Source organism: Zalophus californianus, chromosome 10 (genome assembly GCF_009762305.2).
Source record: "Zalophus californianus isolate mZalCal1 chromosome 10, mZalCal1.pri.v2, whole genome shotgun sequence".
NCBI classification, from domain to species: Eukaryota; Metazoa; Chordata; class Mammalia; order Carnivora; family Otariidae; genus Zalophus; species Zalophus californianus.
Genome location: NC_045604.1, coordinates 71651782 through 71675628, shown reverse-complemented (window position 1 = coordinate 71675628; position 23847 = coordinate 71651782). Strand labels below are relative to the sequence as shown.

The following is a 23847-nucleotide window of genomic DNA, read 5'->3' as shown; positions in this document are numbered from 1 at the left end:
CCCGATGTAGCTTCTGCGCCTGCGCACAACGCCGCAGGGCGTACTACGGTTCCCGGCGGGCCCTGCGACGCGCGCGAGTGCGTGCTGACGCACTTAGTTGGTCGTGCTGACGTGCAGCGCGGCCCAGGCGGGGTGCGAGTGGCGCAGTCGGAGCCCGCTGCGGCCCCTGAGGAAGCGAGGAGGCGTCGGTGTCGGCTGAGGCGGGCGGACCGGCAAAGCAAGGCGGCAGCTCCAGGCCCCGAGGGACTCGGGAGCTTGAGCAGCAGCAGCGGCAGCACCTCTCCCCCTCGGAGGCGGCGGGCGGAGGAGGCGGCGGCGGCGGGTGAGAGGGTGAGGGAGCGCGCGAGCCGGGTGGGGGAGGGGCGGCGGCCCCCGGCGCGAGGCCAAAGCGCGCGGAGAACGGTCCAGGCCGCCGCGCGCACGCGCGCTCGCCGCCCCTAGCTCACGCGGACGCCCTCGCTCGCCTGCCTCTCCCCTCCCCCCCTTGCCTTCCTTCGGTTCCTGTCGCGCGCGGGCTTTTACTGCCCTCCCCCTCCCCCATGGCAACGGCTCGCGCCGCCGACTGCTCTCGGGCTCGCGCGCGCTCGCGACGAGGAGGGGGGGAGCGCTCGCCTCGGCTTCTCGCCTCCCCCACGCGTGCGGCCGAGGAGGCCCTCCCGCGGCTGCCCTTTCCGACATTTTCTCGGCGGGGAGGTGGCGGCGGGGGCCTGTTCCCCGATCTCTTTCTCCGAGCCTCTCCGGCCTTCGGCTTCTCCGTCTCTCCCGCGGGCCTGCCGTCCGGCGCGGAGCCTCCCAGACTCCTGGGCGCCACGCAGCCCCCTCCCCCATGCCTCAAGGCCGAAAATAGGCCTTGGCGGCCCCGCCGCTGCAGGGAGCCCTGGAACTAGGTGCCGCACATATTTTGGCCTTTCAGGCTTGTTACTTTCGGTCTCGAAGCGGCGGGGAGAGGAGAGCTCCAAACCTTGGTTTTCTTTTTTCTTTCTTCCTTTTTTCTTTTTGAAAGACGTGTTCAGCTCAGGTACGTAAAGGCAGACTGTGTACTTTCCTTAAGTGTTTTTTTGGTTTTCCACTTTTTCGTCGTCTTCTCAAAAGTTGTGTTAAAGCTGGGGAGGCCGTTGGAGCCCTTCCTAGGGAAGAAAACGCTGGGCGCCGACTCAGGCATTATTTGTCACCCAACCCTTACGAACCTTCGTTTCCACTCCCGCTTATTTAAGATGTCGTCCGGACCAAAAATTCAAAAAGAGCGTCTTGTCTTTTTAAGTGTGTGGGTTTAGGTTTTGTCTTAGAACTAGTACTAAAAATTCTGGGGGTTCCATAGTGTCCGCCCAGCTACCGAAATGGCCCTTACTGCGCTTACCTACGTCCATTTTCCTGCACACCCACCTCGTTTTTGGTGCCTTCCTTTTCTTGAGTATCTCAGTGTTGAATTTCCGGATTGCCTTATATCTTTTTGTTAGTTTGGCGTCGTGATTAAATTTCCCAACAAAAGAAATTCTGTTGTCTTGCTTTGCAGCTTATTTTTATTCTTTGATTTTAGCTTGGGTAGCTTGAGTGCTCAGTCTGTGGGCCCAAGTCAAGAATGCCTGTTTAAGTTACCTGGTTTTGATGATTTTTCTGTGTTGGTGTTCCTCTTTGGTCTTCCCTTTTAGTTGTTTTGAGGGCTGTTTTGGGGGGGGGGGGAGACTTGTTTCCTAAAAGTTCTACAATTCGTTGTTTTAAAAACCCTTTCCTTAGCTATTGGTTTTCCTTCCTAAGGGAGTGGGAGGATTTTTGTGTGAGGTGGTATGGAAGTGTGGGTGAATGGTTAAGCTAAAGAATTAAGTGTATGTCAGAAGCATTCTGTAAGGGAGGCAGAAATTAGGTGGGGTTTAGAGAGGCAAAGAAGGGCCTAGGTTTAGAGTGGGGAGGGTTGGTATTTGAGAAAACAAAAGTGAAGGTTGGAAGATAAAGAAACTGATTTCTTGTGCTGTAAAGAGATTTTTCTTTTTTTTGGGTGTGCTTTTCTATTTTTCCTAGATTAGCCTTATTTGTTACTCCTTTACCTTAGTGTTGTTTTCTTTTTGTTTTCAGCCCTCTTGAGTGCTACTGGGATTGGGCAAGGATCCAGCCTTTAGAGTTTGGGGATAGAGGTACAAGCAGTTCTGGAATTGGGCAATTTTCCTTCCATTCACTGTCTCCCCATACTTACATTTTTGTTGTTGTTTTAGTACATTCTTCCAGGTATTTGTGTGCTGTTTTTTTATTCCTGGAATTTTAAAAACGTGGCGTTTCTTTTTATTCAATTTTATCTATTAATCTCTCCATTTGTTCCTCGATCTTTGTCTTGGGGTAGTTTTCCCTCATGCTTTCTGAAACTGTCTTTGACAGGATGAGATGGGGAAAGAAATAAAGTGCGTATAGTAGGGAAAAGGAATAGAGTGTGCATAGCTAAGAAATCTAACCAGAAGAATGGGAGCTTGAGGGCTCTTGAGAGCCATGCTGGGGTTGGGACAGGTTGAGAAGACAGAACTTGGTAGAATGCATGAAGATAAAATGAGAGGGATAAGGAGGCCTGGAAGAGAAACTCTAGGAAGTGAGATACAGGGGATTGATAGGGAAAGCTGACTGATGTTAGTGGAGGGGGCTTCTGAGTAAGTTTAGGGCAAGGAATGCAGAGGGTATGGGAACAGTTGGAGCAGAGGAGGCTGATTTGATGTATTCAGAGCATTGAGTTGTAAACAGGTGATGTTAAAGAGGAACTAATGAGACTCGGGTGAGCTGCAAATCATGTAAGAAATCCAAAGGGAAGGAAATTAAAGGAATAAGATACCAGGTGAGGTAGTTGATAGGAACTTATTGATAATTGGAATCAAGGAAATGGCCTCTTACCTCTGGGAGGAAAAATACAAGAGGATCTTATGTCCAAGGTTCTGTGTTTCTGATATGCTTACTGCCCTTTATTCTTGAATGTGAGGGTGTACAGGATACTTGGCTTACATCAGGAACCAATCAGTCCACTTGTTCAAATACGTAGGGGTCGTTTAGTCTGTTTTGTTTTCATAACAATGTAGTCTGAAATTCTCAGGTCAGTTCTTAGAAGAATTTTTGAACTTGTATTGTGGGCCTTAGTTGCCACAGATCTGTGGTGGTGGTTGTGTGCTGTTTGGAGGCCTGAGTAGGTTACCAGATGTTAGGGATTAGATTAGTTGGTGGAGACAACACTTGTGCTTATTGGGGCCAAGGGAGAATAAAGAGGCAGTGTGGAGAAATTTGAGAGAGACGGGTTTCTTGTTTTCTTAGGGTGGAGAAGAACATCTAGGTGCAAACAGAAATGGAAATAGCTCTTGCCTTTTGGGGGGGAAGGCTGTAAGAGCTGGGCTGTGATTTTAATGGAAAGTGTGGGAAGGGTAAGGAAGGGGTTTTGTTAGGAGACCAGGAGGATTATGCAGCTAAAAGAGGTTTAGTGTGGAGATTCGTGTTGAAATAGATGAAGCAGAACAAGGATTTGGGTGGTGGTAAGTGGTTAGTTTGGGGTCAGGGGCCTGACCCGTGTTTCCCCGCTCCCCCTCAGGAGCGGTGGTGCCCCCCCGGGCACGGGGCCATGTACAACGGGATCGGGCTGCCGACGCCCCGGGGCAGCGGCACCAACGGCTACGTCCAGCGCAACCTGTCCCTGGTGCGGGGCCGCCGGGGTGAGCGGCCTGACTACAAGGGAGAGGAGGAACTGCGGCGCCTGGAGGCTGCCCTGGTGAAGCGGCCTAATCCTGACATCCTGGACCACGAGCGCAAGCGGCGCGTGGAGCTGCGATGCCTCGAGCTGGAGGAGATGATGGAAGAGCAGGGGTGAGGGGAGGGCTGGGGGAGAGCCAAGCACTGAGTGAGTTGCAGAGCTGGGGGAATTAGGTGGGATGTAGGGAGCTTAGGGTTGGCTGAAGAGGCCTGGAGAGGAGTTGTAGGAGGGGAGGAGATAAAGGAGCTAGAAAATGGAAAGGAGTTAAGGGACAGCTCAAGGTGGGAGATGAGGAAACTGTGTTTGCGACAAGAGGAATCCTTAAGGAGTCTGAATTATTTAGGTGGAGGCACGTGGGGAAAGAGAGGAACCATACAGAAACAAATGTGCTTTAAGGGGAGGTGGGAAAGCAGGTACCAGGGAAGAGAAGATCTAAGGTGTAAGCTGACAGATGTTGTTATTGGTAGAGAAGAGGAAGTAAATGGATTGAAGGATTGAGGCCTTGGAAAGTACACGAAGGCAGGAAAACAGGAATTGGAATAATACCTGCATAAGGGGGGATCATGAGTTGGGTAGGGAAGTGAAATTTTGGAAAAGGGGCACAATCAAGCAGAAGACCTTTTAGAGCAGTGGTTTTCAAACTTCAGCAGTGGCACCTTTTTTATACAATGTACTTTTGGAATCTCAGGAAATACCTGTTGAAGTTGGGGAGGAGCAACTGGAACTCTGCTTAACTTTCCTTTTTTGGCCCCTGGAGTGTAGCATGTTTAAAATCCACTGTTCTAGAGGCTATAGTAAGCGGAGAGAAGAAAGATAACAGGAAGAGATCAGAAAGATTTAAGAGAAAGGCCCTTTGGGTGACAGTGAATTGAAAAGTTTTATGTGTGCATGGAAAGGGAAGGGATTCTCCTGGGAATGAGGAAACTAAACCTGGGACTGGGGAAAGTGCCTAGTCAAACTTTAACCCTGAAGGGATTTGTTCTTTAGGTACGAGGAACAGCAAATTCAGGAAAAGGTGGCTACCTTTCGACTCATGTTGCTGGAAAAGGATGTGAACCCTGGGGGCAAGGAAGAGACCCCAGGACAGAGGCCAGCGTGAGTGTTTTCACTGTCACTTATTTTCTCTGGATGTTAAATAGCAGCTTCTGTTATTCTCTCTTCTTGTACATTCTCCCTGCTCTCATTTTCTTTTCCCTGGCCCATTTGGCTGCCTACAGATGTGTGAATATGACTCTGTTCTTTGCTCAAACTCCTTCTGACCTTTGCCTTTTTTTTCTCCCCTAGGGTAACTGAGACTCACCAGTTGGCAGAACTGAATGAGAAGAAAAATGAGCGACTCCGTGCTGCCTTTGGCATCAGTGATTCCTATGTGGATGGCAGCTCTTTTGATCCTCAGCGTCGTGCTCGAGAAGCTAAACAACCAGCTCCAGAGCCTCCCAAACCTTACAGGTACTCGAGGCCGAGAACCTGTGTCAGCTTTTCTTGATTCTAAGTACTCTGTTACTTGTTTTTGTGAGGGTTTTTTTGGACTATTTCTTATCAAACTGTTCAGATTTTGATTTGAAGTTGAAACGTCTTAAGATTTATCTTAGCACTCATCCTGCATCTTTTCATCTTTCTCCAAGCCTTGTCCGGGAGTCCAGCAGTTCTCGCTCACCCACCCCAAAGCAAAAAAAGAAAAAAAAGAAGAAAGATAGAGGACGGTAAGTTAGTTGGAAAGTTACTCTAATAGCCAGAGCACTAATCCTGTCCTTTTCTTTCTCTTGCTGAAAATAGTTCTTGGATGCAGGTGAGAGTTGTCAGGGAAGAGGGAGTTACCATTCAGATTTCAGTCCGAGAATGAATACGTTTCTTCAGTGGGGAAGGGTTGATTGTGCAGTTCTGCCAACTAAGAACTAAGCAGCAACATCTTAAGTTGGATTTTCTTTTTCATTTTGAGATTTGTTGCTTTATGCTAGAGGTAGTTAGGCCTCTTGGAGAGTAAGTCTGAGACCTTGGTGCTGTTAGGCTAGCACTTTTTTTTTTTTTTTTTGCGCTTAGAAGAAGCCTGTTTTGGAGGTGGATTATAAGTGGGAAGGTCAGGGACGGAGCCGAGCAGAATGACTTTGTTTTTGAACCCGTCTTTAGCAGGTCAGAGAGCAGCTCTCCTCGACGAGAGAGGAAGAAGAGTTCTAAGAAGAAGAAGCACAGGTATGAGGTGGGAGTACGTGGAGTGATTGGAGAGGCTTGATGAGTCTAGGCATAGGTATTGGTTCATGTTTTTTCTTCTCCCCTCCTTCCCCTCTAACAGGTCAGAGTCTGAATCCAAAAAACGGAAGCATAGGTAAGAGCTTTTTGGGGCATAAGGGGCATAGTGGCACATGGAATGGTGAGCCACGTTGGCCTTACCTGTTCTCTAGGGGGTTTCTTGGAATATAGCTCAATTCTCAGATCTTGCGCTGTTAATTCCCTGATTCTTTCCATTTTACTTTCAGTTTTATTTTAAAATGATTATTTTTAATAATCTCACTTTTATTCGTCAGGTCTCCCACTCCAAAGAGCAAACGTAAATCTAAGGACAAGAAGCGGAAGCGGTGAGTGAATTTGTGTGGATTGGAGGGTAATTTGCTTAGCAAGTAGGTGAAGATTCCTTGGTAGGGGATAGGGGAGAATTAGTTGTGTTCTTGAGAGATGGTAGAGGGTTGAGAGATGGATGAAGATCTAGTACAAGTGTGACAGAACCCTGAGTTGTGGTCTTCCTTCAGGTCTCGAAGTACAACACCAGCCCCCAAGAGCCGTCGGGCCCACCGTTCAACATCTGCTGACTCTGCTTCCTCTTCTGATACTTCCCGCAGTCGGTAAGGGGTGGTCCAGGAGGAAGGGAGGGAGAGGGACTTGTGGGTTAATCAATTTAATATTTATTGAGCGCCCACGGTGTGCTAGGCGCTGCACAGACCATTCGGAAGACACGGTCCCTGCCCTCTAGGAGCTGACAGGCTAAAGCAACAGGATGGACAGACATATACATTTCCCCTTCTCTTTTTTTTTTTTTTTTGTTTATTTTGTTATTTTTTTGTTTTGTTCTGATGTATATGGACTGCCAGAATAGGGGGGGTGGTGGTTTGTTCGTGGTGTCTGGGGGAGGAAGGAATCCTTACCCTGGCTTCCTTAATCGGGGAAGGCTTCCTGAAGGAGGTGGGCTCAGAGGTGAGTTGTGAATGAAGTGGGTAGGGAATGGGCAGGGTGGAGGGTTGGGGGAGGTTGGGGGAGGTGAGTAAAGGGGTAGAGGGAGAACGTTTTTGGGGACTGTCTTGGGAAGAAAAGGACCAAAGTGAATTGGACTTGAATTTCCATATGAGTGATTTGAGTCGTGTGTGTAAGAGAAGGCTTTTTGGAAGAGGGTTTGTACATTCAGGAAAGGTGGATGGGAGCTGGGGAGGGGGTTCTCTGTTCTCCCCTGAGCTGATGTCCTTCCTCTTCCCTGCCCTCGATTACCTTCTTCAGGTCTCGAAGTGCAGCAGCAAAAACACATACAACTGCCTTGACTGGGCGAAGTCCTTCCCCTGTTTCAGGGCGTCGAGGGGAGGGAGATGCACCTTCTAAGGAACCAGGTACCACCAACATAGGGCAGCCTAGCAGCCCAGAGCCCTCTACAAAGCAGCCTAGCAGTCCTCATGAAGACAAAGATAAAGACAAGGAGGTATGTTGCTGAGTTAATGGATGTTTTTTGGGTTGTAGGGTTAGGATGGGTGTTTGAAGTGAAGGAGGGAAGTGAAGTTTTTCAAAAAAGTGAATTTAGTTTTTTTTTATGCGTTTCACTCTTAGCTATCGGTTCTCTTTTACATTGGCAAATTTTTAGAATTATATCTTTTAAACTTGACTGCTTATTAGTAGGTTTTACATCAATATTTTATACTTTTATGTATAGCTTGGGCAAGTTTTTTTTGGTTATAATTAGTTTCAGTACTTGCGTATCTGTTTTGTTAAATGCTGGTTGTAGCTAAGAGTTTTTAATTCACTGGGTTGCTGCCTGCAATTTGAAAACACTATATTTGTCTTTTCAGTATTTGTCATTTTGTGGTTATTCTGATTGAGTCCTATTCACGATGTTTTCCTGCTTTAGCTATTACATAAATTATTCTTTGCTAAATTTTTAGCTTTTTTGTCCATTTTCCATGTCATCCAGAATTCCTTTCTAAACTACAAGCTGGATCACCACAAAAATTTTTTTTATATTTAAAGTTTTTATAATTTGGTGTGTTTTTCCTTTTCTGTAGTTCACTGTAGTCTTATTTACATAAATCATGTCATCAAACTTTTTCTTTTGTTTTTTTATTTCAGTATTTTTTTTAAAGATTTTATCTGAGAGTGAGAGAATGAGAGAAAAAGAGCACATGAGATGGGGGAGGGTCAGAGGGAGAAGCAGACTCCCTGCAAAGCAGGGAGCCCAATGCAGGACTCCATCCAGGGACTCCAGGATCATGCCCTGAGCTAAAGGAGTCACCTAACCAACTGAGCCACCCAGGCGCCCTATTTCAGTAATTTTTTCAAGGGTGAAGTTAGTTAGATGTCTCCCACTTTGGGAAACTGCTTTGTTTCTCCGTTTTTAAAATGCTTTTTTTTTCTTAATGTTGTTATGGCATTTTGTTATGGTTGTTACAAAATACCATGCATTAGTTGTTTGCATTGTGTTTTTTCCTAGATAATAAGAGTTTTAAAGTGACAGCCTTTCCATATTTTTGTTTTCTCCACTTTTTGTATGATCTTTTGTTAATGAATGAGGGCCTGTGGTGAGGAAAGGGATCAGTTGGTGTAATGGGGTGTGCAGAGAAAAATTTCATTGAGAAGGGTGTTGGGCTCTTACGGGTGAAAGGAAGTTTTGGTGCTTACATTCCTATCCATACTTTTTCCCCCCCCCCCCCGCTCTTAGAAATCTGCAGTTCGACCTAGCCCCTCTCCGGAAAGGAGCAGCACAGGCCCAGAACCACCTGCTCCCACTCCGCTCCTTGCTGAGCAACATGGCGGCTCCCCACAACCCCTTGCAACAATCACGTTAAGTCAGGAGCCAGTGAACCCCCCATCTGAGGCTTCCCCACCCCGGGGCCGTTCACTAACTAAGTCTCCTGAGAAACCGCCCCAGTCTTCTTCAGAGAGCTGCCCACCATCCCCTCAACCTACCAAAGTTTCTCGACATGCCAGCTCTTCCCCCGAAAGTCCTAAACCTGCACCAGCTCCTGGGTCCCGCCGAGAAATTTCTTCTTCTCCCACATCCAAGAGTCGCTCACATGGCCGTGCAAAGCGGGATAAGTCACATTCTCATACCCCTTCTCGAAGAGTGGGGAGGTCCCGTAGCCCTACTACTACTAAGAGGGGACGATCTCGGTCTCGAACCCCTACCAAGAGAGGTCATTCTCGGTCCCGGTCCCCTCAGTGGCGTAGGTCCCGGTCTGCACAGAGGTGGGGAAGATCCAGAAGCCCCCAGCGACGTGGCCGCTCTAGGTCTCCTCAGCGACCAGGCTGGTCTAGAAGCCGAAATACACAGAGAAGAGGCAGGTCTAGATCAGCAAGGCGAGGCAGGTCACACTCTAGATCCCCAGCCACTAGGGGCAGGTCTCGTTCTAGAACGCCAGCCCGTAGGGCCAGGTCTCGCTCTAGGACACCTGCCAGACGGAGATCACGATCCAGAACGCCCACCAGACGTAGGTCTCGCTCTAGAACACCGGCCCGGCGGGGCAGGTCTCGCTCTAGAACACCTGCTAGGCGCAGATCTAGGACCCGATCACCAGTACGACGGAGGTCTCGTAGCAGATCACCAGCCAGGAGAAGTGGCAGGTCACGCTCTAGAACCCCAGCCAGACGTGGTCGTTCACGCTCTAGAACCCCAGCCAGAAGAGGGAGATCTCGGTCTAGAACACCCGCAAGACGAGGACGGTCTCGGTCTAGGACACCCGCAAGAAGAGGACGGTCTCGGTCTAGGACACCTGCAAGACGAAGATCTCGTAGTAGAAGTGTAATTAGACGGGGAAGATCTCACTCTAGAACGCCACAAAGAAGAGGCAGGTCTGGTTCATCATCAGAGCGGAAGAACAAATCCAGAGCGTCACAGAGAAGGAGCAGGTCCAACTCAAGCCCAGAAATGAAAAAATCTCGCATTTCTTCAAGGCGGAGCAGGTCTCTCTCTTCACCACGGTCCAAAGCAAAATCTCGCTTGTCTCTGCGGCGAAGCCTTTCAGGGTCATCTCCGTGTCCTAAACAAAAGTCTCGGACACCACCAAGGCGCAGTCGCTCTGGATCATCCCAACCAAAAGCTAAATCTAGAACACCACCAAGGCGAAGTCGGTCTGGTTCTTCTCCTCCTTCTAATCAGAAATCTAAAACACCATCAAGACAGAGTTGTTCCAGTTCATCTCCTCAACCTAAAATGAAGTCTGGAACACCACCAAGGCAAGGGTCTGTAACAAGTCCCCAGGTAAATGAACAATCTGCTACGCCACAAATGCAGAGCCGTTCAGAATCACCTGAGCCTGAGATGAAATCTACAACGCCTTCAAGACATAGCTGCTCTGGGTCCTCCCCTCCTAGAGTGAAATCAAGCACATCTCCAAGACGGAGCCGATCTGAGTCGTCATCTCCACAACCCAAAGTGAAGGCAGTAACGTCACCGATCCAGAGTTGTTCTGGCTCCTCTTCTCCAAGTCCTAGCAGGGTGACATCCAAAACACCTCCAAGGGAAAGCAGATCAGAGTCTCCTTGCTCCAAAGTGGAATCTAGACTGTTGCAAAGACAAAGCCATTCTAGGTCCTCCTCACCAGATACCAAAGTGAAACCTGGAACACCACCAAGACAAAGTCACTCAGGATCTACTTCGCCATGCCCTAAAGTAAAGCCCCAAACTCTGTCGGGACACAGTCTTTGTGGATCAAAGTCACCATGTTCCCAAGAGAAGTCTAAAGACTCATCAGCACAAAGTTCTGGATCCTTTTCTCTCTGTCTGGGAGTAAAGTCTAGCACACCACCAGGAGAGCTGTATTTTGCCACCACCTCTTTGCAACAGAAAGGACAATCTCAAACTTCACCAGACCCTAGATCTGATGCTTCGAGTCCAGAAATGAAACAGAGTCACTCTGAGTCTCCATCTCTGCAGAGTAAATCTCAGACACCTCTTAAGGGTGGCTGGTCCAGGTCCTCATCTCCAATCACTGAGCTGGCACCCAAATCTCCAGCAAGACAAGAAAGAATCGAATTGTCAAGTCCTAGGCTAAAATCTGGAATGTCTCCTGAACAGAGCAAGTCTCAGTCTGACTCTACCCTTTATCTTGCAATGGACTCTAAATCTCTTCTGGGGCAGAGTAGATTGGAGCCTTCTGAATCGAAAGAGAAAACAGGCTTACTCCTTCAGGAGGATATTACTGCATCATCTCCTAGACCAAGAGACAAATCAAGTCCTCTTCCATTGCAGGATAAGCCTGATTCCTCACCAGTGCTCAGAGAGACTCCTAAAACCCCATCAAGGGAAAGAGGTGGTGGTGTTGGATCATCTCCAGATACAAAAGACCAAAGTGCGTTAGCTAAGCCAAGCCAAGATGAGGAATTAATGGAGGTGGTAGAGAAATCTGAAGAAGCCTCAAACCAGGTCCCCTCCCATTTGTCTCTGGAACTTAAAGAAGTGGCTGGAAGTAATTTTGAATCATCTCCTGAAATAGAAGAAAGACCCACTGTGTCTTTAACTGTTGACCAAAGCCAGTCGCAGACTTCTTTGGAAGTGGAAGTCCCTGCAGTGGCCTCAACTTGGAGTGGGCCACATTTTTCTCCAGAACATAAAGAACTGTCTAATTCTCCCTCGAGGGAGAATAGTTTTGGGTCACCTTTAGAATTTAGAAACTCAGGCCCTGTTGCAGAAATGAATACTGGATTTTCTCCTGAAGTTAAAGAAGATTTGAATGGATCTTTTCCTAATCAGCTGGAGACAGATCCATTTGTAGATCTGAAGGAACAATCAACAAGGTCCTCTAGACGCAGTAGTTCTGAGTTATCCCCAGATGCAGTGGGAAAAGCAGGAGTGTCTTCATATCAGAGTGTTTCTTCACCAGTACTTGATGCAGTACCCAGAACACCATCAAGGGAAAGAAGTAGCTCTGCATCTCCTGAACTGAAAGATGGCTTACCCAGAACCCCTTCAAGGAGAAGCAGGTCTGGGTCTTCTCCAGGACTGAGAGATGGGTCTGGGACTCCCTCAAGACACAGCTTATCTGGGTCCTCTCCTGGAATGAAAGATATACCTAGAACACCATCCAGGGGGAGAAGCGAATGTGATTCTTCTCCAGAACCAAAAGCTTTGCCTCAGACTCCCAGGCCAAGAAGTCGTTCACCATCATCCCCAGAGCTCAACAACAAGTGTCTTACCCCCCAGAGAGAAAGAAGTGGGTCAGAATCCTCAGTTGAACAGAAGGCTGTGGCTAGGACTCCGCTTGGTCAGAGAAGTCGATCTGGATCTTCTCAAGAACTTGATGGGAAACCAAGTGCATCCCCTCAAGAAAGAAGTGAATCAGACTCTTCTCCAGATTCTAAAGCTAAGACACGAGTACCGCTTAGAGAAAGGAGTCGATCTGGGTCATCTCCAGAAGTCGAGAGCAAATCCCGACCTTCTCCTCGGCGCAGTAGATCTGGCTCATCTCCTGAAGTTAAAGATAAGCCAAGAGCAGCACCCAGGGCACAGAGTGGTTCTGATTCCTCTCCTGAACCCAAGGCTCCTGCCCTTCGGGCTCTTCCCAGACAAAGCAGGTCAGGTTCATCAAGCAAAGGCAGAGGCCCTTCTCCTGAAGGAAGCAGTAGTTCAGAGTCGTCTCCAGAACACCCACCCAAATCCAGAACTGCTAGAAGAAGCTCTAGGTCCTCACCAGAGCCCAAGACCAAGTCCCGTACTCCACCTCGCCGTCGCAGCTCTCGATCCTCTCCTGAACTCACTAGGAAGGCCAGACTCTCTCGAAGAAGCCGCTCTGCATCCTCATCACCAGAAACCCGTTCTAGAACTCCCCCAAGACGCCGAAGAAGTCCTTCAGTCTCTTCCCCAGAGCCAGCTGAAAAGTCGAGATCCTCACGCCGCCGGCGCTCAGCTTCATCCCCACGTGCTAAGACAACTTCAAGGAGAGGCCGTTCTCCTTCACCAAAGCCCCGTGGGCTCCAGAGGTCCCGTTCCCGCTCAAGGAGGGAGAAAACCAGAACAACTAGACGTCGAGATAGGTCTGGATCTTCTCAGTCAACCTCTCGGAGAAGACAGCGTAGCCGGTCAAGGTCTCGGGTCACTCGTCGGCGGAGAGGAGGCTCTGGTTACCACTCAAGGTCTCCCGCCCGGCAGGAGAGTTCCCGAACTTCTTCCCGACGCCGAAGAGGCCGTTCACGGACACCCCCGACCAGTCGGAAGCGGTCCCGCTCACGTACCTCACCAGCCCCATGGAAACGTTCAAGGTCTAGGGCCTCTCCCGCCACTCACCGGCGATCCCGGTCCAGAACACCTCTGGTCAGCCGCCGTAGGTCCAGGTCTCGAACCTCACCGGTCAGTCGGAGACGATCAAGGTCCAGGACATCAGTGACTCGACGAAGATCTCGATCCAGAGCATCCCCAGTGAGTCGAAGGCGATCCAGGTCTAGAACACCACCGGTAACCCGCCGTCGTTCAAGGTCCAGAACACCGACACGCCGGCGCTCCCGTTCTAGAACTCCACCAGTGACCCGAAGAAGGTCTAGATCTAGGACACCACCAGTAACCAGGAGGCGATCTCGAAGCAGAACTTCCCCAATCACTCGAAGAAGATCGAGATCCAGAACATCCCCAGTTGCCCGTAGAAGATCTAGATCTCGCACGTCTCCAGTAACTCGAAGGAGGTCCCGCTCTCGAACCTCTCCAGTGACACGCCGCCGTTCTCGGTCCCGAACACCTCCAGCTATTCGGCGCCGCTCTAGGTCTCGGACCCCACTGTTGCCACGCAAACGTTCTCGAAGTCGCTCTCCACTTGCTATCCGCCGCCGTTCTAGATCCCGTACTCCGCGAACAACTCGGGGCAAACGGTCCTTAACGAGATCTCCTCCTGCCATCCGAAGGCGTTCTGCATCTGGAAGTAGTTCTGATCGTTCACGTTCTGCTAGTCCCCCGGCAACAAGGAATCATTCTGGTTCTCGGACACCTCCAGTAGCACTCAATAGCTCCAGAATGAGCTGCTTCAGTCGTCCTAGCATGTCACCAACACCTCTGGACCGCTGTCGATCACCTGGAATGCTTGAACCCCTTGGCAGCTCTAGAACACCCATGTCTGTCCTGCAGCAAGCTGGTGGCTCCATGATGGATGGTCCAGGTCCCCGAATTCCTGATCACCCAAGAACATCCGTGCCAGAAAATCATGCACAGTCTAGAATTGCACTTGCCTTGACAGCCATCAGTCTTGGCACTGCTCGGCCGCCTCCATCCATGTCTGCTGCTGGCCTTGCTGCAAGAATGTCCCAGGTTCCAGCTCCAGTGCCTCTCATGAGTCTCAGAACGGCCCCAGCTGCAAGCCTTGCCAGTAGGATTCCTGCAGCCTCTGCAGCAGCCATGAACCTGGCCAGTGCCAGGACACCTGCCATACCAACAGCAGTGAACCTGGCTGACTCGAGAACACCAGCTGCGGCAGCAGCCATGAACTTGGCCAGCCCCAGAACAGCAGTGGCACCTTCTGCTGTGAACCTTGCTGACCCTCGCACCCCTACAGCCCCAGCTGTGAATCTAGCAGGAGCCAGAACCCCAGCTGCTTTGGCAGCTTTGAGTCTCACCGGCTCTGGCACACCCCCAACTGCTGCAAACTATCCCTCCAGCTCCAGAACACCCCAGGCCGCAGCCCCTGCAAACCTGGTGGGTCCTAGATCTGCACATGCCACAGCTCCTGTGAATATTGCCAGTTCAAGAACCCCTCCTGCCTTGGCACCTGCAAGCCTCACCAGTGCTAGAATGGCTCCGGCCTTGTCTGGTGCAAACCTTACCAGCCCCAGGGTGCCCCTCTCTGCCTATGAGCGCGTTAGTGGCAGAACCTCACCACCGCTTCTTGACAGAGCCAGATCAAGAACCCCGCCGGGAGGCCCAGGCTCCAGAACCCCACCATCTGCCCTGAGCCAGTCTAGAATGACCTCTGAGCGGGCTCCCTCTCCTGCCTCTAGAATGGTCCAGGCTCCCTCACAGTGTGTTCTCCCTCCAGCTCAGGATAGACCTAGGTCCCCTGTGCCATCATCTGCTTTTTCTGACCAGTCCCGAGCTTTGCTTTCCCAGACCCCCCCTGTAGCAGGGTCTCAGTCCCTTTCCTCTGGGACAGTGGCCAAGACCACGTCCTCCGCTGGTGACCACAATGGCATGCTCTCTGGCCCTGTCCCTGGGATGTCCCATCCTGAGGGGGGGGAACCACCTGCCTCCACGGGGGCCCAGCAGCCTTCCCCGTTGGCCACCCTGCAGCCAGCAAAGGAGCGGCGGAGTTCCTCCTCCTCCTCCTCCTCCAGCTCCTCCTCGTCGTCATCCTCGTCCTCGTCCTCCTCCTCCTCCTCCTCCTCTGGTTCCAGTTCTAGCGACTCGGAGGGCTCTAGCCTTCCTGCTCAACCTGAGGTAGCAGTGAAGAGGTGAGGGGCTTGCCTTTTATGACTGACTGTACGGGGCAGGTTTGGGGGATGGATGGTGCGGGGGAGGGAGAAGCCCTGTCCAGAGGTTCTCTGTTCTTTGAAGGAGGTACGGGAACCTTGACCCTTAAGCTGGGGGTAGAAGAGAATGCTGGGGTTGGGGGTATGGGGCGGGGGGAGGAGCGGGTCAGGTAAAAGTCTCCAAAGGTTCATTCTCTAGAGGATAATGATGAGTTTTCCGTCTCTACAGAGGACAGAACTAGAGGAAATGGACTTAATTTTACAGCAGGAGGGATGGCAGTTAGACCTCAAGAGGAACTCCCTGGGCTGGAAGGATCTTCAGAGGTCATCCCATCCCTCTCCCTGCCTCCAGGCAGGACGGCCCCTACCCCAGCCAACCCGCACACACGGGGGCCTCCCCAAACTGTGGCTCTCCGTGGAAGGAGACCACCCAGCTCGCCTTCCACACCTGAGCCCAGGGGCCTTATTCCTCCATCAGGGACATTCTTGAGGTTTAGCCTTGATCCCTTGTGCTGCGGGCCCCAGCCTGTTGCTTGTGTTAGCAGAGGTTGGGTCAGCTCGGGCCACCGCTCTCGAGAATGCGCTCACTGGCTCTCAGCTTGGAAAGCGCGCAGGGCCTTTCTGCGGCACCCCTCCCCCACTGCCGTTCCTCCAGGCCAAGGAAGGTAGGGTTGGGGCTGGGGCAGCTTGTCTCCTTGTGACGCTCTGCTTCTCCCACAGGGTGCCCAGCCCAGCCCCAGCCCCAAAGGAGGCTGTTCGAGAGGGGCGTCCTCAGGAGCTGACCCCAGCCAAGCGGAAGAGGCGCTCTAGTAGCTCCAGTTCCAGCTCCTCTTCCTCCTCCTCCTCCTCCTCCTCTTCCTCCTCCTCTTCCTCCTCCTCTTCCTCTTCCTCCTCCTCCTCCTCTTCCTCCTCTTCGACTTCTTCCTCCCCCTCCCCTGCTAAGCCTGGCCCTCAGGCCTTGCCCAAACCTGCAAGCCCCAAGAAGCCACCCCCTGGCGAGCGGAGGTGAGTGCTGCCTTGCTTGAGATGGAAGGGGTGGGGAGAGACCCTGGGTGTGAGATCCCTGCTGGGAGTCTCAGGCGGACTGTGGCGTCTGGTTAGGTGGGAGGAGTTGGGCTCTGCTCTCCCTACCACCTTCACTGTGCCCTGTTGTGGCAGAGGGCTGCACCGTCCAAGTGGGTGCTCCAGTCAAAGTTGTGGAGTCCTAGGTACCGTCCTTTCCCTGCCCCTGACATGCAGCCTGTTCCCTGCTCCCAGGTCCCAGGGATACGAACTTTTAAATCTCCCCATTGCTACTGCCAGGGCTCCGGTCTGGCCACCGTCATCTTCTCCCGACTCTGTCCACAGCCTCTTCCCTGTCTCCCTGCCTCCACGCCATTCTCTTCCACACGTAGCCAGAGGGATCTTTCTAAAACGCACATCTGGTTACTTCCCTTCACTCCACAAATCCTTCCGGGACGCCCTGTGGCCTGCAGGATAAAGCCCCACCTCTGCGGGAATGGCGTGTGAGGCTCTTCACCAACTGGCCTTGCCTGCCCTGTGTTCTCCTCTCCTGCCCGCCCCCACACATGCCCTGTGCTCCAGCCACACCCAGCGCCTTGCAGTCTAAGGAGAACCCCATGCCTTTGGACATGCTGTTCCTTCTGCCTGGAATTCCCTTGTCCGCCTGGTGAACTCCTCGTTCTGCAAGACTCCGCTCAAACAGCACCTTCGAGAAGACTACCCTGCCCCTTCCCTGCCCCACATCCCCTCCCCCCGGGTCCCCAGACCCATTGTACATCGGTCCTTGTGGGGCTGCTTCCCATACACGGGGCCAAGTGGGCCTCCCTTCACCACCAGACTGAGCCCCTCCAAGGGCAGGGACTGTCTTTTATCTTTGCATCCCCCGCTGCACCCCGTGCCCTGCCAATTGGGGCACTCGGTGGATGGTGTGCGGGCGGATGGGTGAGTGAGCAGACAAAGGTGGGTCTGAGGCTGGCCCTGTGTGGTATGAGGTTTGGTGGTCAGGACCTGGGGGGTGGTCCTGAGTGCCGGCTGGTGGGTTTGGAAGACTCTGGTGCTATGGGGTCTTACTCTGCTCTCTAGGTCCCGTAGCCCCCGGAAGCCAATAGACTCCCTCCGAGACTCTCGGTCCCTCAGCTACTCGCCTGCGGAGCGCCGCCGCCCCTCACCCCAGCCCTCGCCACGGGACCAGCAGAGGTAGGGCCTCCTGTCCTAGCCTGGCTGGTATGGCTCTGTGAAGAATTTTGAAAAGGTCCAACCGTACCAGAGGTTGGTGTTGCCTTGTGTGTGGTTTGATGTGTGTACTGTGTCGTTGCAGCAGCAGTGAGCGGGGTTCCCGCAGAGGCCAGCGTGGGGACAGCCGCTCCCCAGGCCACAAGCGCAGGAGGGAGACGCCTAGCCCCCGCCCTGTGCGGCACCGCTCCTCCAGGTGCGTCGTCCTGGCACTCCAGTGCTTGGTCCCCTTCCGAGTGCCTCAGTACTGGCTGGTCTCTGCACTGATTCCTTTTTTCTGTTGCAGGTCTCCTTGAATCCTTCTGGGGGGAATTCCACCACACCCCAAGTTCTGGAGCTGCAGGGAGTGTCCCCTTTCCCCAGCAGAGCCATGGGGAGGGGTCCTTGTCTGCCCCCCTTTGAACCCTGGCAGCATCTTGGGGGAGGGTTCTCTCCTTCCCCTCCCCCCTTTTTTCTTTGTTCCTGTGAAATGTTAATCTCTGTGAGTTTTTCCTGGTTCATGTTTTGGGGGGTTTGGGGTGGGTGGGAATGAGAATGGGAGTTGCGGGAGGGGAGGATACAGTTGGGGACACCCTGGTCTTGAGTTAGAAAGGGCCTGGGAGGCAGTGATGCCCCCTTTTACCTGAGTTCCTGGGGGGCGGTGGTTTGGAACTTGGGAGCTTTGTGTGAGGTGTTCCTGGAAGGAAGGGGCAGGAGTGGAAATTAGTTGGCCCCTACTGCCCCCCAGTGAGGTTGTGGCCCCTCCCCCAACTTTTCTTCACGTTTCTTAAAGGCATTTTGGTTTTTTAAAATCTGTACAGCAAGAGCAACTTTTTCTGTCAAATAAAAATGAGAAATGCAGGAATTGGGTCTATACATGGTTTCTTAGGGGTGGAGAGTTGTTCTCCTACTCTGACTGCTCCCCTTCCCTCCAGTGCACTCTGTTGGCCTCAGACGACATGTGTTGGGTGGATCTAGGCTTTGGGTCCTCCTTGGAGCCCAGTCTAAAGCCCACACCTGGGCTGCAGCTTACTTTTGCTCCTGGCTGCTGCTGCTTAGCTCAGAAGCTACCCAGGAGCCTGCCTAGTGGCAGTAAGTCACTAAAGGAACCAAAGCCCCAAACCTTGGATCTCCAGGTTCCTCCCAGTCCTCTGCCAGTGGCCTCAGAGGGGCAGGTTGGGGTGGGGGTGGACAGCAGGGTCCACAGAGCTTGTGGTCTTTCAAGGTGGCCTAGCAAGCAAAGAGGCCTCTGAGGAGTTGTCTTGCAGGGGAGCGGACCCATCCCAGGGAAAGTGATGCCTGAGTCAGGAGAGGGTGCACAGAAAAAGGCAGCAACCAGGCAGACACCCAAATCTCTTTTATTGGGGGGGGGGTGGCACTGGGGGCAGGCCCGGGGCCCTCTCACTGCACCGCTTGTTCATTGGCGCTGCTTCCTGAGTCCTGTGGCTTCATCACATCGGGCAGCTCAGGTGGGCTGGAGAAGGGCTCGATGCGCAGGGCCTCGAAAGCTTCATCTGGTGGACAGGGGTGGATGGGTGGGTGGGGAGAACTGGAGGGAGCAGCCACCTCTGTCTAGCTTCTGGTGTCCTCTGAGCAAATCCCCACCTCTGCAGAGTCTCTTCCATGATCTTACTAGAATGAGTCCCACCCCTACAGGCCCAACCTGGACTGCCCATCACCCCCGCATCCAAGTCCGTTTCCTCACCCTTTAACACCTACTAGTGACACTGCGCAGACCCTCACCCATTTGTCTCCCCTCACGTAGAATCTCCACCATCTCCTTGTTCCATTCACACCTCCTCTCCACTAAGTACAGATTTTTTAAGTTCAGACTGTTCTTCCCCTGCTTAAAACCTTCTAATAGCTTCCCATCACACTGAATAAAATCTCAAGTCCATTGCCCTTTGTCCACCTGTCTCCTGTGTTCCCCACAACAACCTCTTTCCTGCCTCAGAGCCTTTGTATTTGCTAGTCCCTAGCCTGCCACTCTGAATGGCTGGTTGTCTGGGGGCATTCAAGGGGTTGACCCAAAACACTCCTCAGAGAAGCCTTCCCCAGCCGCCCTACAACAGTCAGTCACTGCATCCCAATACCTGTGCATTGGTACAGCAGAATTTACCTAACACTAGCCAAAATGGCCGTTTCTTTTGACCAAGCTGCTTTCCCCACTAGAACAGCAGCTCCAGAAAGCCCTGTCTTGTTCCTGTCACCTCAGCACAAAGCAAACAAGCCCCATTTCCTAACTTTACTCCTGCACTTTCTTCCAACAGGGAGACTTCTCTGCACCCGGCTCAGGGTTCTCAACCAATTAGGCCCCCTTAGGAAAGCTGGCCATGTCTGGCAACAGTTTCGGTTGTCATAACTTGGCAAAGTGGGTAGATGGCCATCTCTAATAGTGGCCAGAAATGCTAAACATCCTGCAGTGCACAAGACACCTCACACACAATTACCTGACCTCAGATGTCCACAATGCTGAACTTAAAGACCCATGGCTCAGCTTAACTAATTCAGCTTCGAAACCACAAATCTGCAGTGACAATTCTTGCCTTCATCATTTCTCCCATTTTTGGTTAGGTCTGGACAATACCATTTAACACTTGATTTGACTGAGCAGCCAGTTTGGGGGGTGGGGTAAGTTCTGTGCTGCTCTTCCAAAAACTCTGTAAGGAAAACAACTACCCACGCAGAAGTGCATTTTTGCAACAAAAGTAGCCCAAGGGAGGAACAGAGAACAGCCGGTCCATATCAAAACCGCAATCTCCTGCCCCAGTGGTGATGCCACCTAGGGTCTAGTCACCCCCCACATTAAATGCCCTAACTGGGGTCATGGCGAAGAACAAATCCCCTCCCTGTGTTGTGATTTTTTTCATCAACAAAATATGCCTGCTGACCTCTTCCAAGAGTCTCTGTAAGCCTACAGGAGACTGCCTTTAAGAGGAAGGGCTACGTCCTCCAGGAGAATGTAGCCAAGTCCTGGCTTAGGAAGCAGAATGGGAGATGTGCTTTCAGTCCTCACCTGCCCCCCTCAGAAGGGTACCCCTGTACAGGGCCTAACCTGTGCAAAGTCTGCACCAGCTGTGCACCTACTTTCATGTTACTGAAAGGGTGAGGGGACCCACATGAAGGGCCTTAAGATTTCCATTTCCTGAGCCCCTCAGGCCAAGGCGTGGGGCCCTTGGGGGCTCACACCGCCTGTAAGGCTGGCCTAAGTGTCACACACCTCTATGGAGATGGGAACTCCAGCCAGCAGAACGGGGGGTGGGCAGCGTGAAGCAGCTGCCCAAGGACATGGTCACTGAGGCCTGGCAGTGATCCTCATGAAATTCAAAAGTGTGGCTAAGGCTATACACTCGCTCAACCTTCACTGCACTTTTTGTCACAAGAAGCCAGAAAAATTACTAATCAACCAAGTTTACTCCACACAACTTGAACACTACAACCCCTGTTCAAGTTTCTAGAGAATAAAATCCAAACCTCTCTTTTTCTTGGGGGAACGAGGTACACTGGAGAGCAGTGAACCACCCCCACCCTTGGGTTTCTAAGCACTGGGCAGGGGGCATGTGGTTCATGAGAGCACAGTCCCTGGGGCAGGCAGGGACTGGACATGAATTCCGGACCTGGCAGTCCCAGCAAGTGACCTAATTTCCCGAGGTTCACTCACTCATCCTTAAGATGGGCACAACACACGTCTGGCATGCACAGAGATGCTGGGAGATTAAGTGATGCCCCGTAAAGACTGGCATGGTGCCCAGCTCAGGCAAGGTCCCAGCCGTCTGCATCTGAACTGTAGCTCCCTACATGACTGCTGGCAAGACTCAGTTTCCACGACTCCCAAGTGGGGATAGCCATACTTCCCTCTCGGAGTACCAACTATTAAATGGAACAACAGAAATAAAATGCAAAGTACAGGACCCAAAACTCACTAAAACCTCTAAACAGAAGCTGGTATAGTGATTAGGGATATTTGAATCCTTCCTGAAATAGGCTTCAATTTCTACAAGCATCTCCTCTGCCTTTTTTTCCCTTTGTGGATAAACAAATACACAAGATACTGCCTGCGCTTTATGGACTAGAAAGCCACTGCCCTGGAGGCTGGGAGGAGGAACAGCAGGCTCCCCAGTGACCCCTTTCTTTGGCTGTTTCACCCCGCCTGGCCGCCCCGCTCACCTGCTCGAAAGGCCAGCCCTACAGTGGCTGGGGCCTGCGGCCGTGCTGTCTGACTGGTGAAGCCACACTCTCCCAGTGTCTTGCCGTCATCCAGAAGCTGGTCATCCTGAGGAGAGAGGCAGGCAGGGTGTTGGGAGAGGCCCCGGGAGGGGTGAGTCCCAGACTTCCCTGGTCAGCAACTACCCTGAAAGTCAGAAGAAGAAAGATAGATGGCCCCAAGTGGGGCCCAGGACCACCCCCAGAACGTATCAAACACAATTTCCAGGGCTACACAAGACTTTCCAAATCAGAACCTCTCAGGGTAGGGCTCTGGAATCTCGTTTGCCCTCCCAAGACTCCAGGTGCTTCTAATTTCAAGAGTCAGTGACCCAGTCTGTCCACTAGTAGACCTGATTTGAATCCCAGCTCTGCCACCTTGGACAAAGCGGTTGATCTTTTTGATGGGCAATTTATCTGTAAGATGGGAATTACTGGAACTCCCAACTTGTAATGCAGCCAGGAGGTTTCAATGATTGAAGTAGACCCAGAAAGCAAGGAATACAGTACATGCATGGAAAGAGCACAGGCAGCAGGGATGCCTCCTCGGACGCGCGGCATAAGAGACTTCCAGAGACTAACAGAGGCTCAGTTTGGAAGGAAAAGCCAGTTTCCGTTTCCAACGAGAATGAGATCAGTGCACTTAGGTGAAGGGCCCCATGCTGCTGGACACGTGAATTGGGCCAAGAGCACGGACTCCCCCATGAAAACACAAAGCCCCAAGCCATTTTCTCTACATAACTGCAGTTGGTTAGAGGAGAAAGAACGAACTTTCAGAGCATCGGCAGGAGCTTGGGGAGTAATGCGCTCGTTCGGTGGAGGCCTGCTGGGCCGCTACTCACCCCGACACCCTCCGCTTGTCTGTAGTAAGGAGTGGGGATGAAGGGGTACGCTTCTGACGGGCCCGAGGGGCACTAAGGGCAACGGGGTTCAAACCCCGGCTCTGCCGCTGACCTTGGGCTGAACGGTCACCTCGCCCAGCCTCAGTTTCCCCAGCCCGCCGCCGCGGTGATGAGACACGCCGCCAGCCCCCCGAGAAGCGCCCGGAGACCCCCGCGCGCCCCCCGGGGCCGCCTCGCCTCCACGCGGGGGAGTTCCGGCCACTGTTTACACCAACGACGCGGCCGCCCCGCAGCGCCCGCCCCCGCCCGCCCGGGGCCGCACCTTGTACAGCCGCTGCTCGTCGGGCGGCCGCTTGAGGATGCCCTCGACGATGCGCTTCAGCTCGAACACAGTGCTCGACTCCTTGGCGTCCGTGAAGATGGTGGTCTTGTGGCGCCGGATCATGAGGAACACGTCCTGGGAGCGGCGGGCCGGCGTGAGCGCGGAGCCCAGCCGCCCCCGCCCCCGCCGCTGGCCGCCCCCACCCCCAGCCCCGCGCGGCCCGCCGGCCCCCGCTGCCCCCGGCCCGCCGCCCCTCCCCCCGCGCCCGCTCACCATCGCGGCGGCTGCCTGTCCCCCCCTCGACGCGCCGGCGCGGCCGCGCTCCGCCCCGTTCCCGGCAGCCCGCGCGTCCCGCCCCAGCGTGCCTCGCGTCGGCGGCCCCGCCCCCCCGCCGCCGCCATTTTAAGTGATGCGCCTGCCGCTCCATCCGGCTGCGTGTCCGGCCGCCATCTCGGCGCCGTGGCGTGGTGGGCGTGGGGCAGGGGTCCGGCGCGGCAGGTGGCGGCGCCATCTTGGGAGTGGCAAAGTTGAGGCGCCCCTCTTGCAGTCAGGGGGTGGTCTGGGTGCAGGCTCGGCCCTTTGTGGGGGGAACGTTGGGAGCTGACCTGGCGAGTGTAGAGTACCCCCACATCCCAGGGAGGGTCAGTGAAGGTCGGCTCATAATTGAGGGGCTTCCTGGCCTCCGTTTTGAGGGGGTGATAATTCTGGACCTTCCGGCTGCTCCCGTGGGTGGGCTGTCCTCATTTCCACGCCCAGCCTTGGCTGGACCTTGTGGCCGGGAAGGACCCCAGGCAGCTGCCCTGGGCGTTAGAGAGTGGGCGGGGAGAACTCCCAGGGAAAATGCCATAAGGCTCGGGATGCCTCAGCCGGTGAAGCCTCTGCCTGCAGCTCAGGTCATGATCCTAGAGTTCCTGGGATGGAGCCTC

The 23847-nt window shown here is 52.9% G+C and overlaps 2 protein-coding genes across 12 annotated transcripts; one reads left to right on the top strand and one right to left on the bottom strand.

Annotated features, from left to right (window-relative positions):
- Positions 1–97: 97 nt before the first annotated feature.
- SRRM2 (serine/arginine repetitive matrix 2) lies at positions 98–18419 on the top strand. Of its 11 annotated transcripts, none has more exons than XR_003522886.2 (15): positions 98–322; positions 3551–3822; positions 4697–4804; positions 4994–5158; positions 5335–5412; positions 5837–5899; positions 6000–6032; positions 6232–6282; positions 6454–6546; positions 7193–7388; positions 8619–15322; positions 16061–16345; positions 16688–17302; positions 17426–17539; positions 17661–17678. XR_003522886.2 is itself a non-coding variant. In XM_027609942.2 (15 exons), exons 2-15 carry the CDS (start codon positions 3581–3583, stop codon positions 17869–17871), a joined length of 8250 nt encoding a protein of 2749 aa, XP_027465743.2. In that variant the 5' UTR covers positions 98–322; positions 3551–3580; the 3' UTR covers positions 17872–18419. The 11 variants fall into 11 exon arrangements, 7 of the variants coding, with proteins under 7 accessions (XP_027465743.2, XP_027465739.2, XP_027465744.2 ...); XM_027609942.2 differs by lacking the exon at positions 16688–17302 and adding an exon at positions 17862–18419 and having other exon boundaries at positions 17664–17771; XM_027609938.2 differs by lacking the exon at positions 16688–17302 and adding an exon at positions 17862–18419 and having other exon boundaries at positions 17661–17771.
- A 475-nt stretch (positions 18420–18894) lies between these two features.
- ELOB (elongin B) lies at positions 18895–23315 on the bottom strand. Its single transcript, XM_027609835.2, has 4 exons — positions 23195–23315; positions 22922–23056; positions 21722–21827; positions 18895–19068 (listed from the first exon to the last, which is right to left on the bottom strand). The coding sequence occupies exons 1-4, from the start codon at positions 23195–23197 to the stop codon at positions 18956–18958; spliced, it is 357 nt and encodes a 118-aa protein (XP_027465636.1). The 5' UTR covers positions 23198–23315; the 3' UTR covers positions 18895–18955.
- Positions 23316–23847: the final 532 nt, after the last annotated feature.

What these genes read in the sequence shown, in the direction of transcription:
- ELOB (XM_027609835.2), bottom strand. An exon ending in ACGAGCAGCGGCTGTACAAG is followed by an intron (nt 21,828 to 22,921) that starts GTGCGGCCCCGG and finishes CTCTCTCCTCAG; the next exon opens with GATGACCAGCTTCTGGATGA. An exon ending in AGGGCTGGCCTTTCGAGCAG is followed by an intron (nt 19,069 to 21,721) that starts GTGAGCGGGGCG and finishes CCTGTCCACCAG; the next exon opens with ATGAAGCTTTCGAGGCCCTG.
- SRRM2 (XM_027609938.2), top strand. Translation starts at nt 3,581, where the DNA reads ATGTACAACGGGATCGGGCTGCCGACGCCCCGGGGCAGCGGCACCAAC. An exon ending in TCTAAGAAGAAGAAGCACAG is followed by an intron (nt 5,900 to 5,999) that starts GTATGAGGTGGG and finishes CCCCTCTAACAG; the next exon opens with GTCAGAGTCTGAATCCAAAA. An exon ending in TCTGATACTTCCCGCAGTCG is followed by an intron (nt 6,547 to 7,192) that starts GTAAGGGGTGGT and finishes TACCTTCTTCAG; the next exon opens with GTCTCGAAGTGCAGCAGCAA.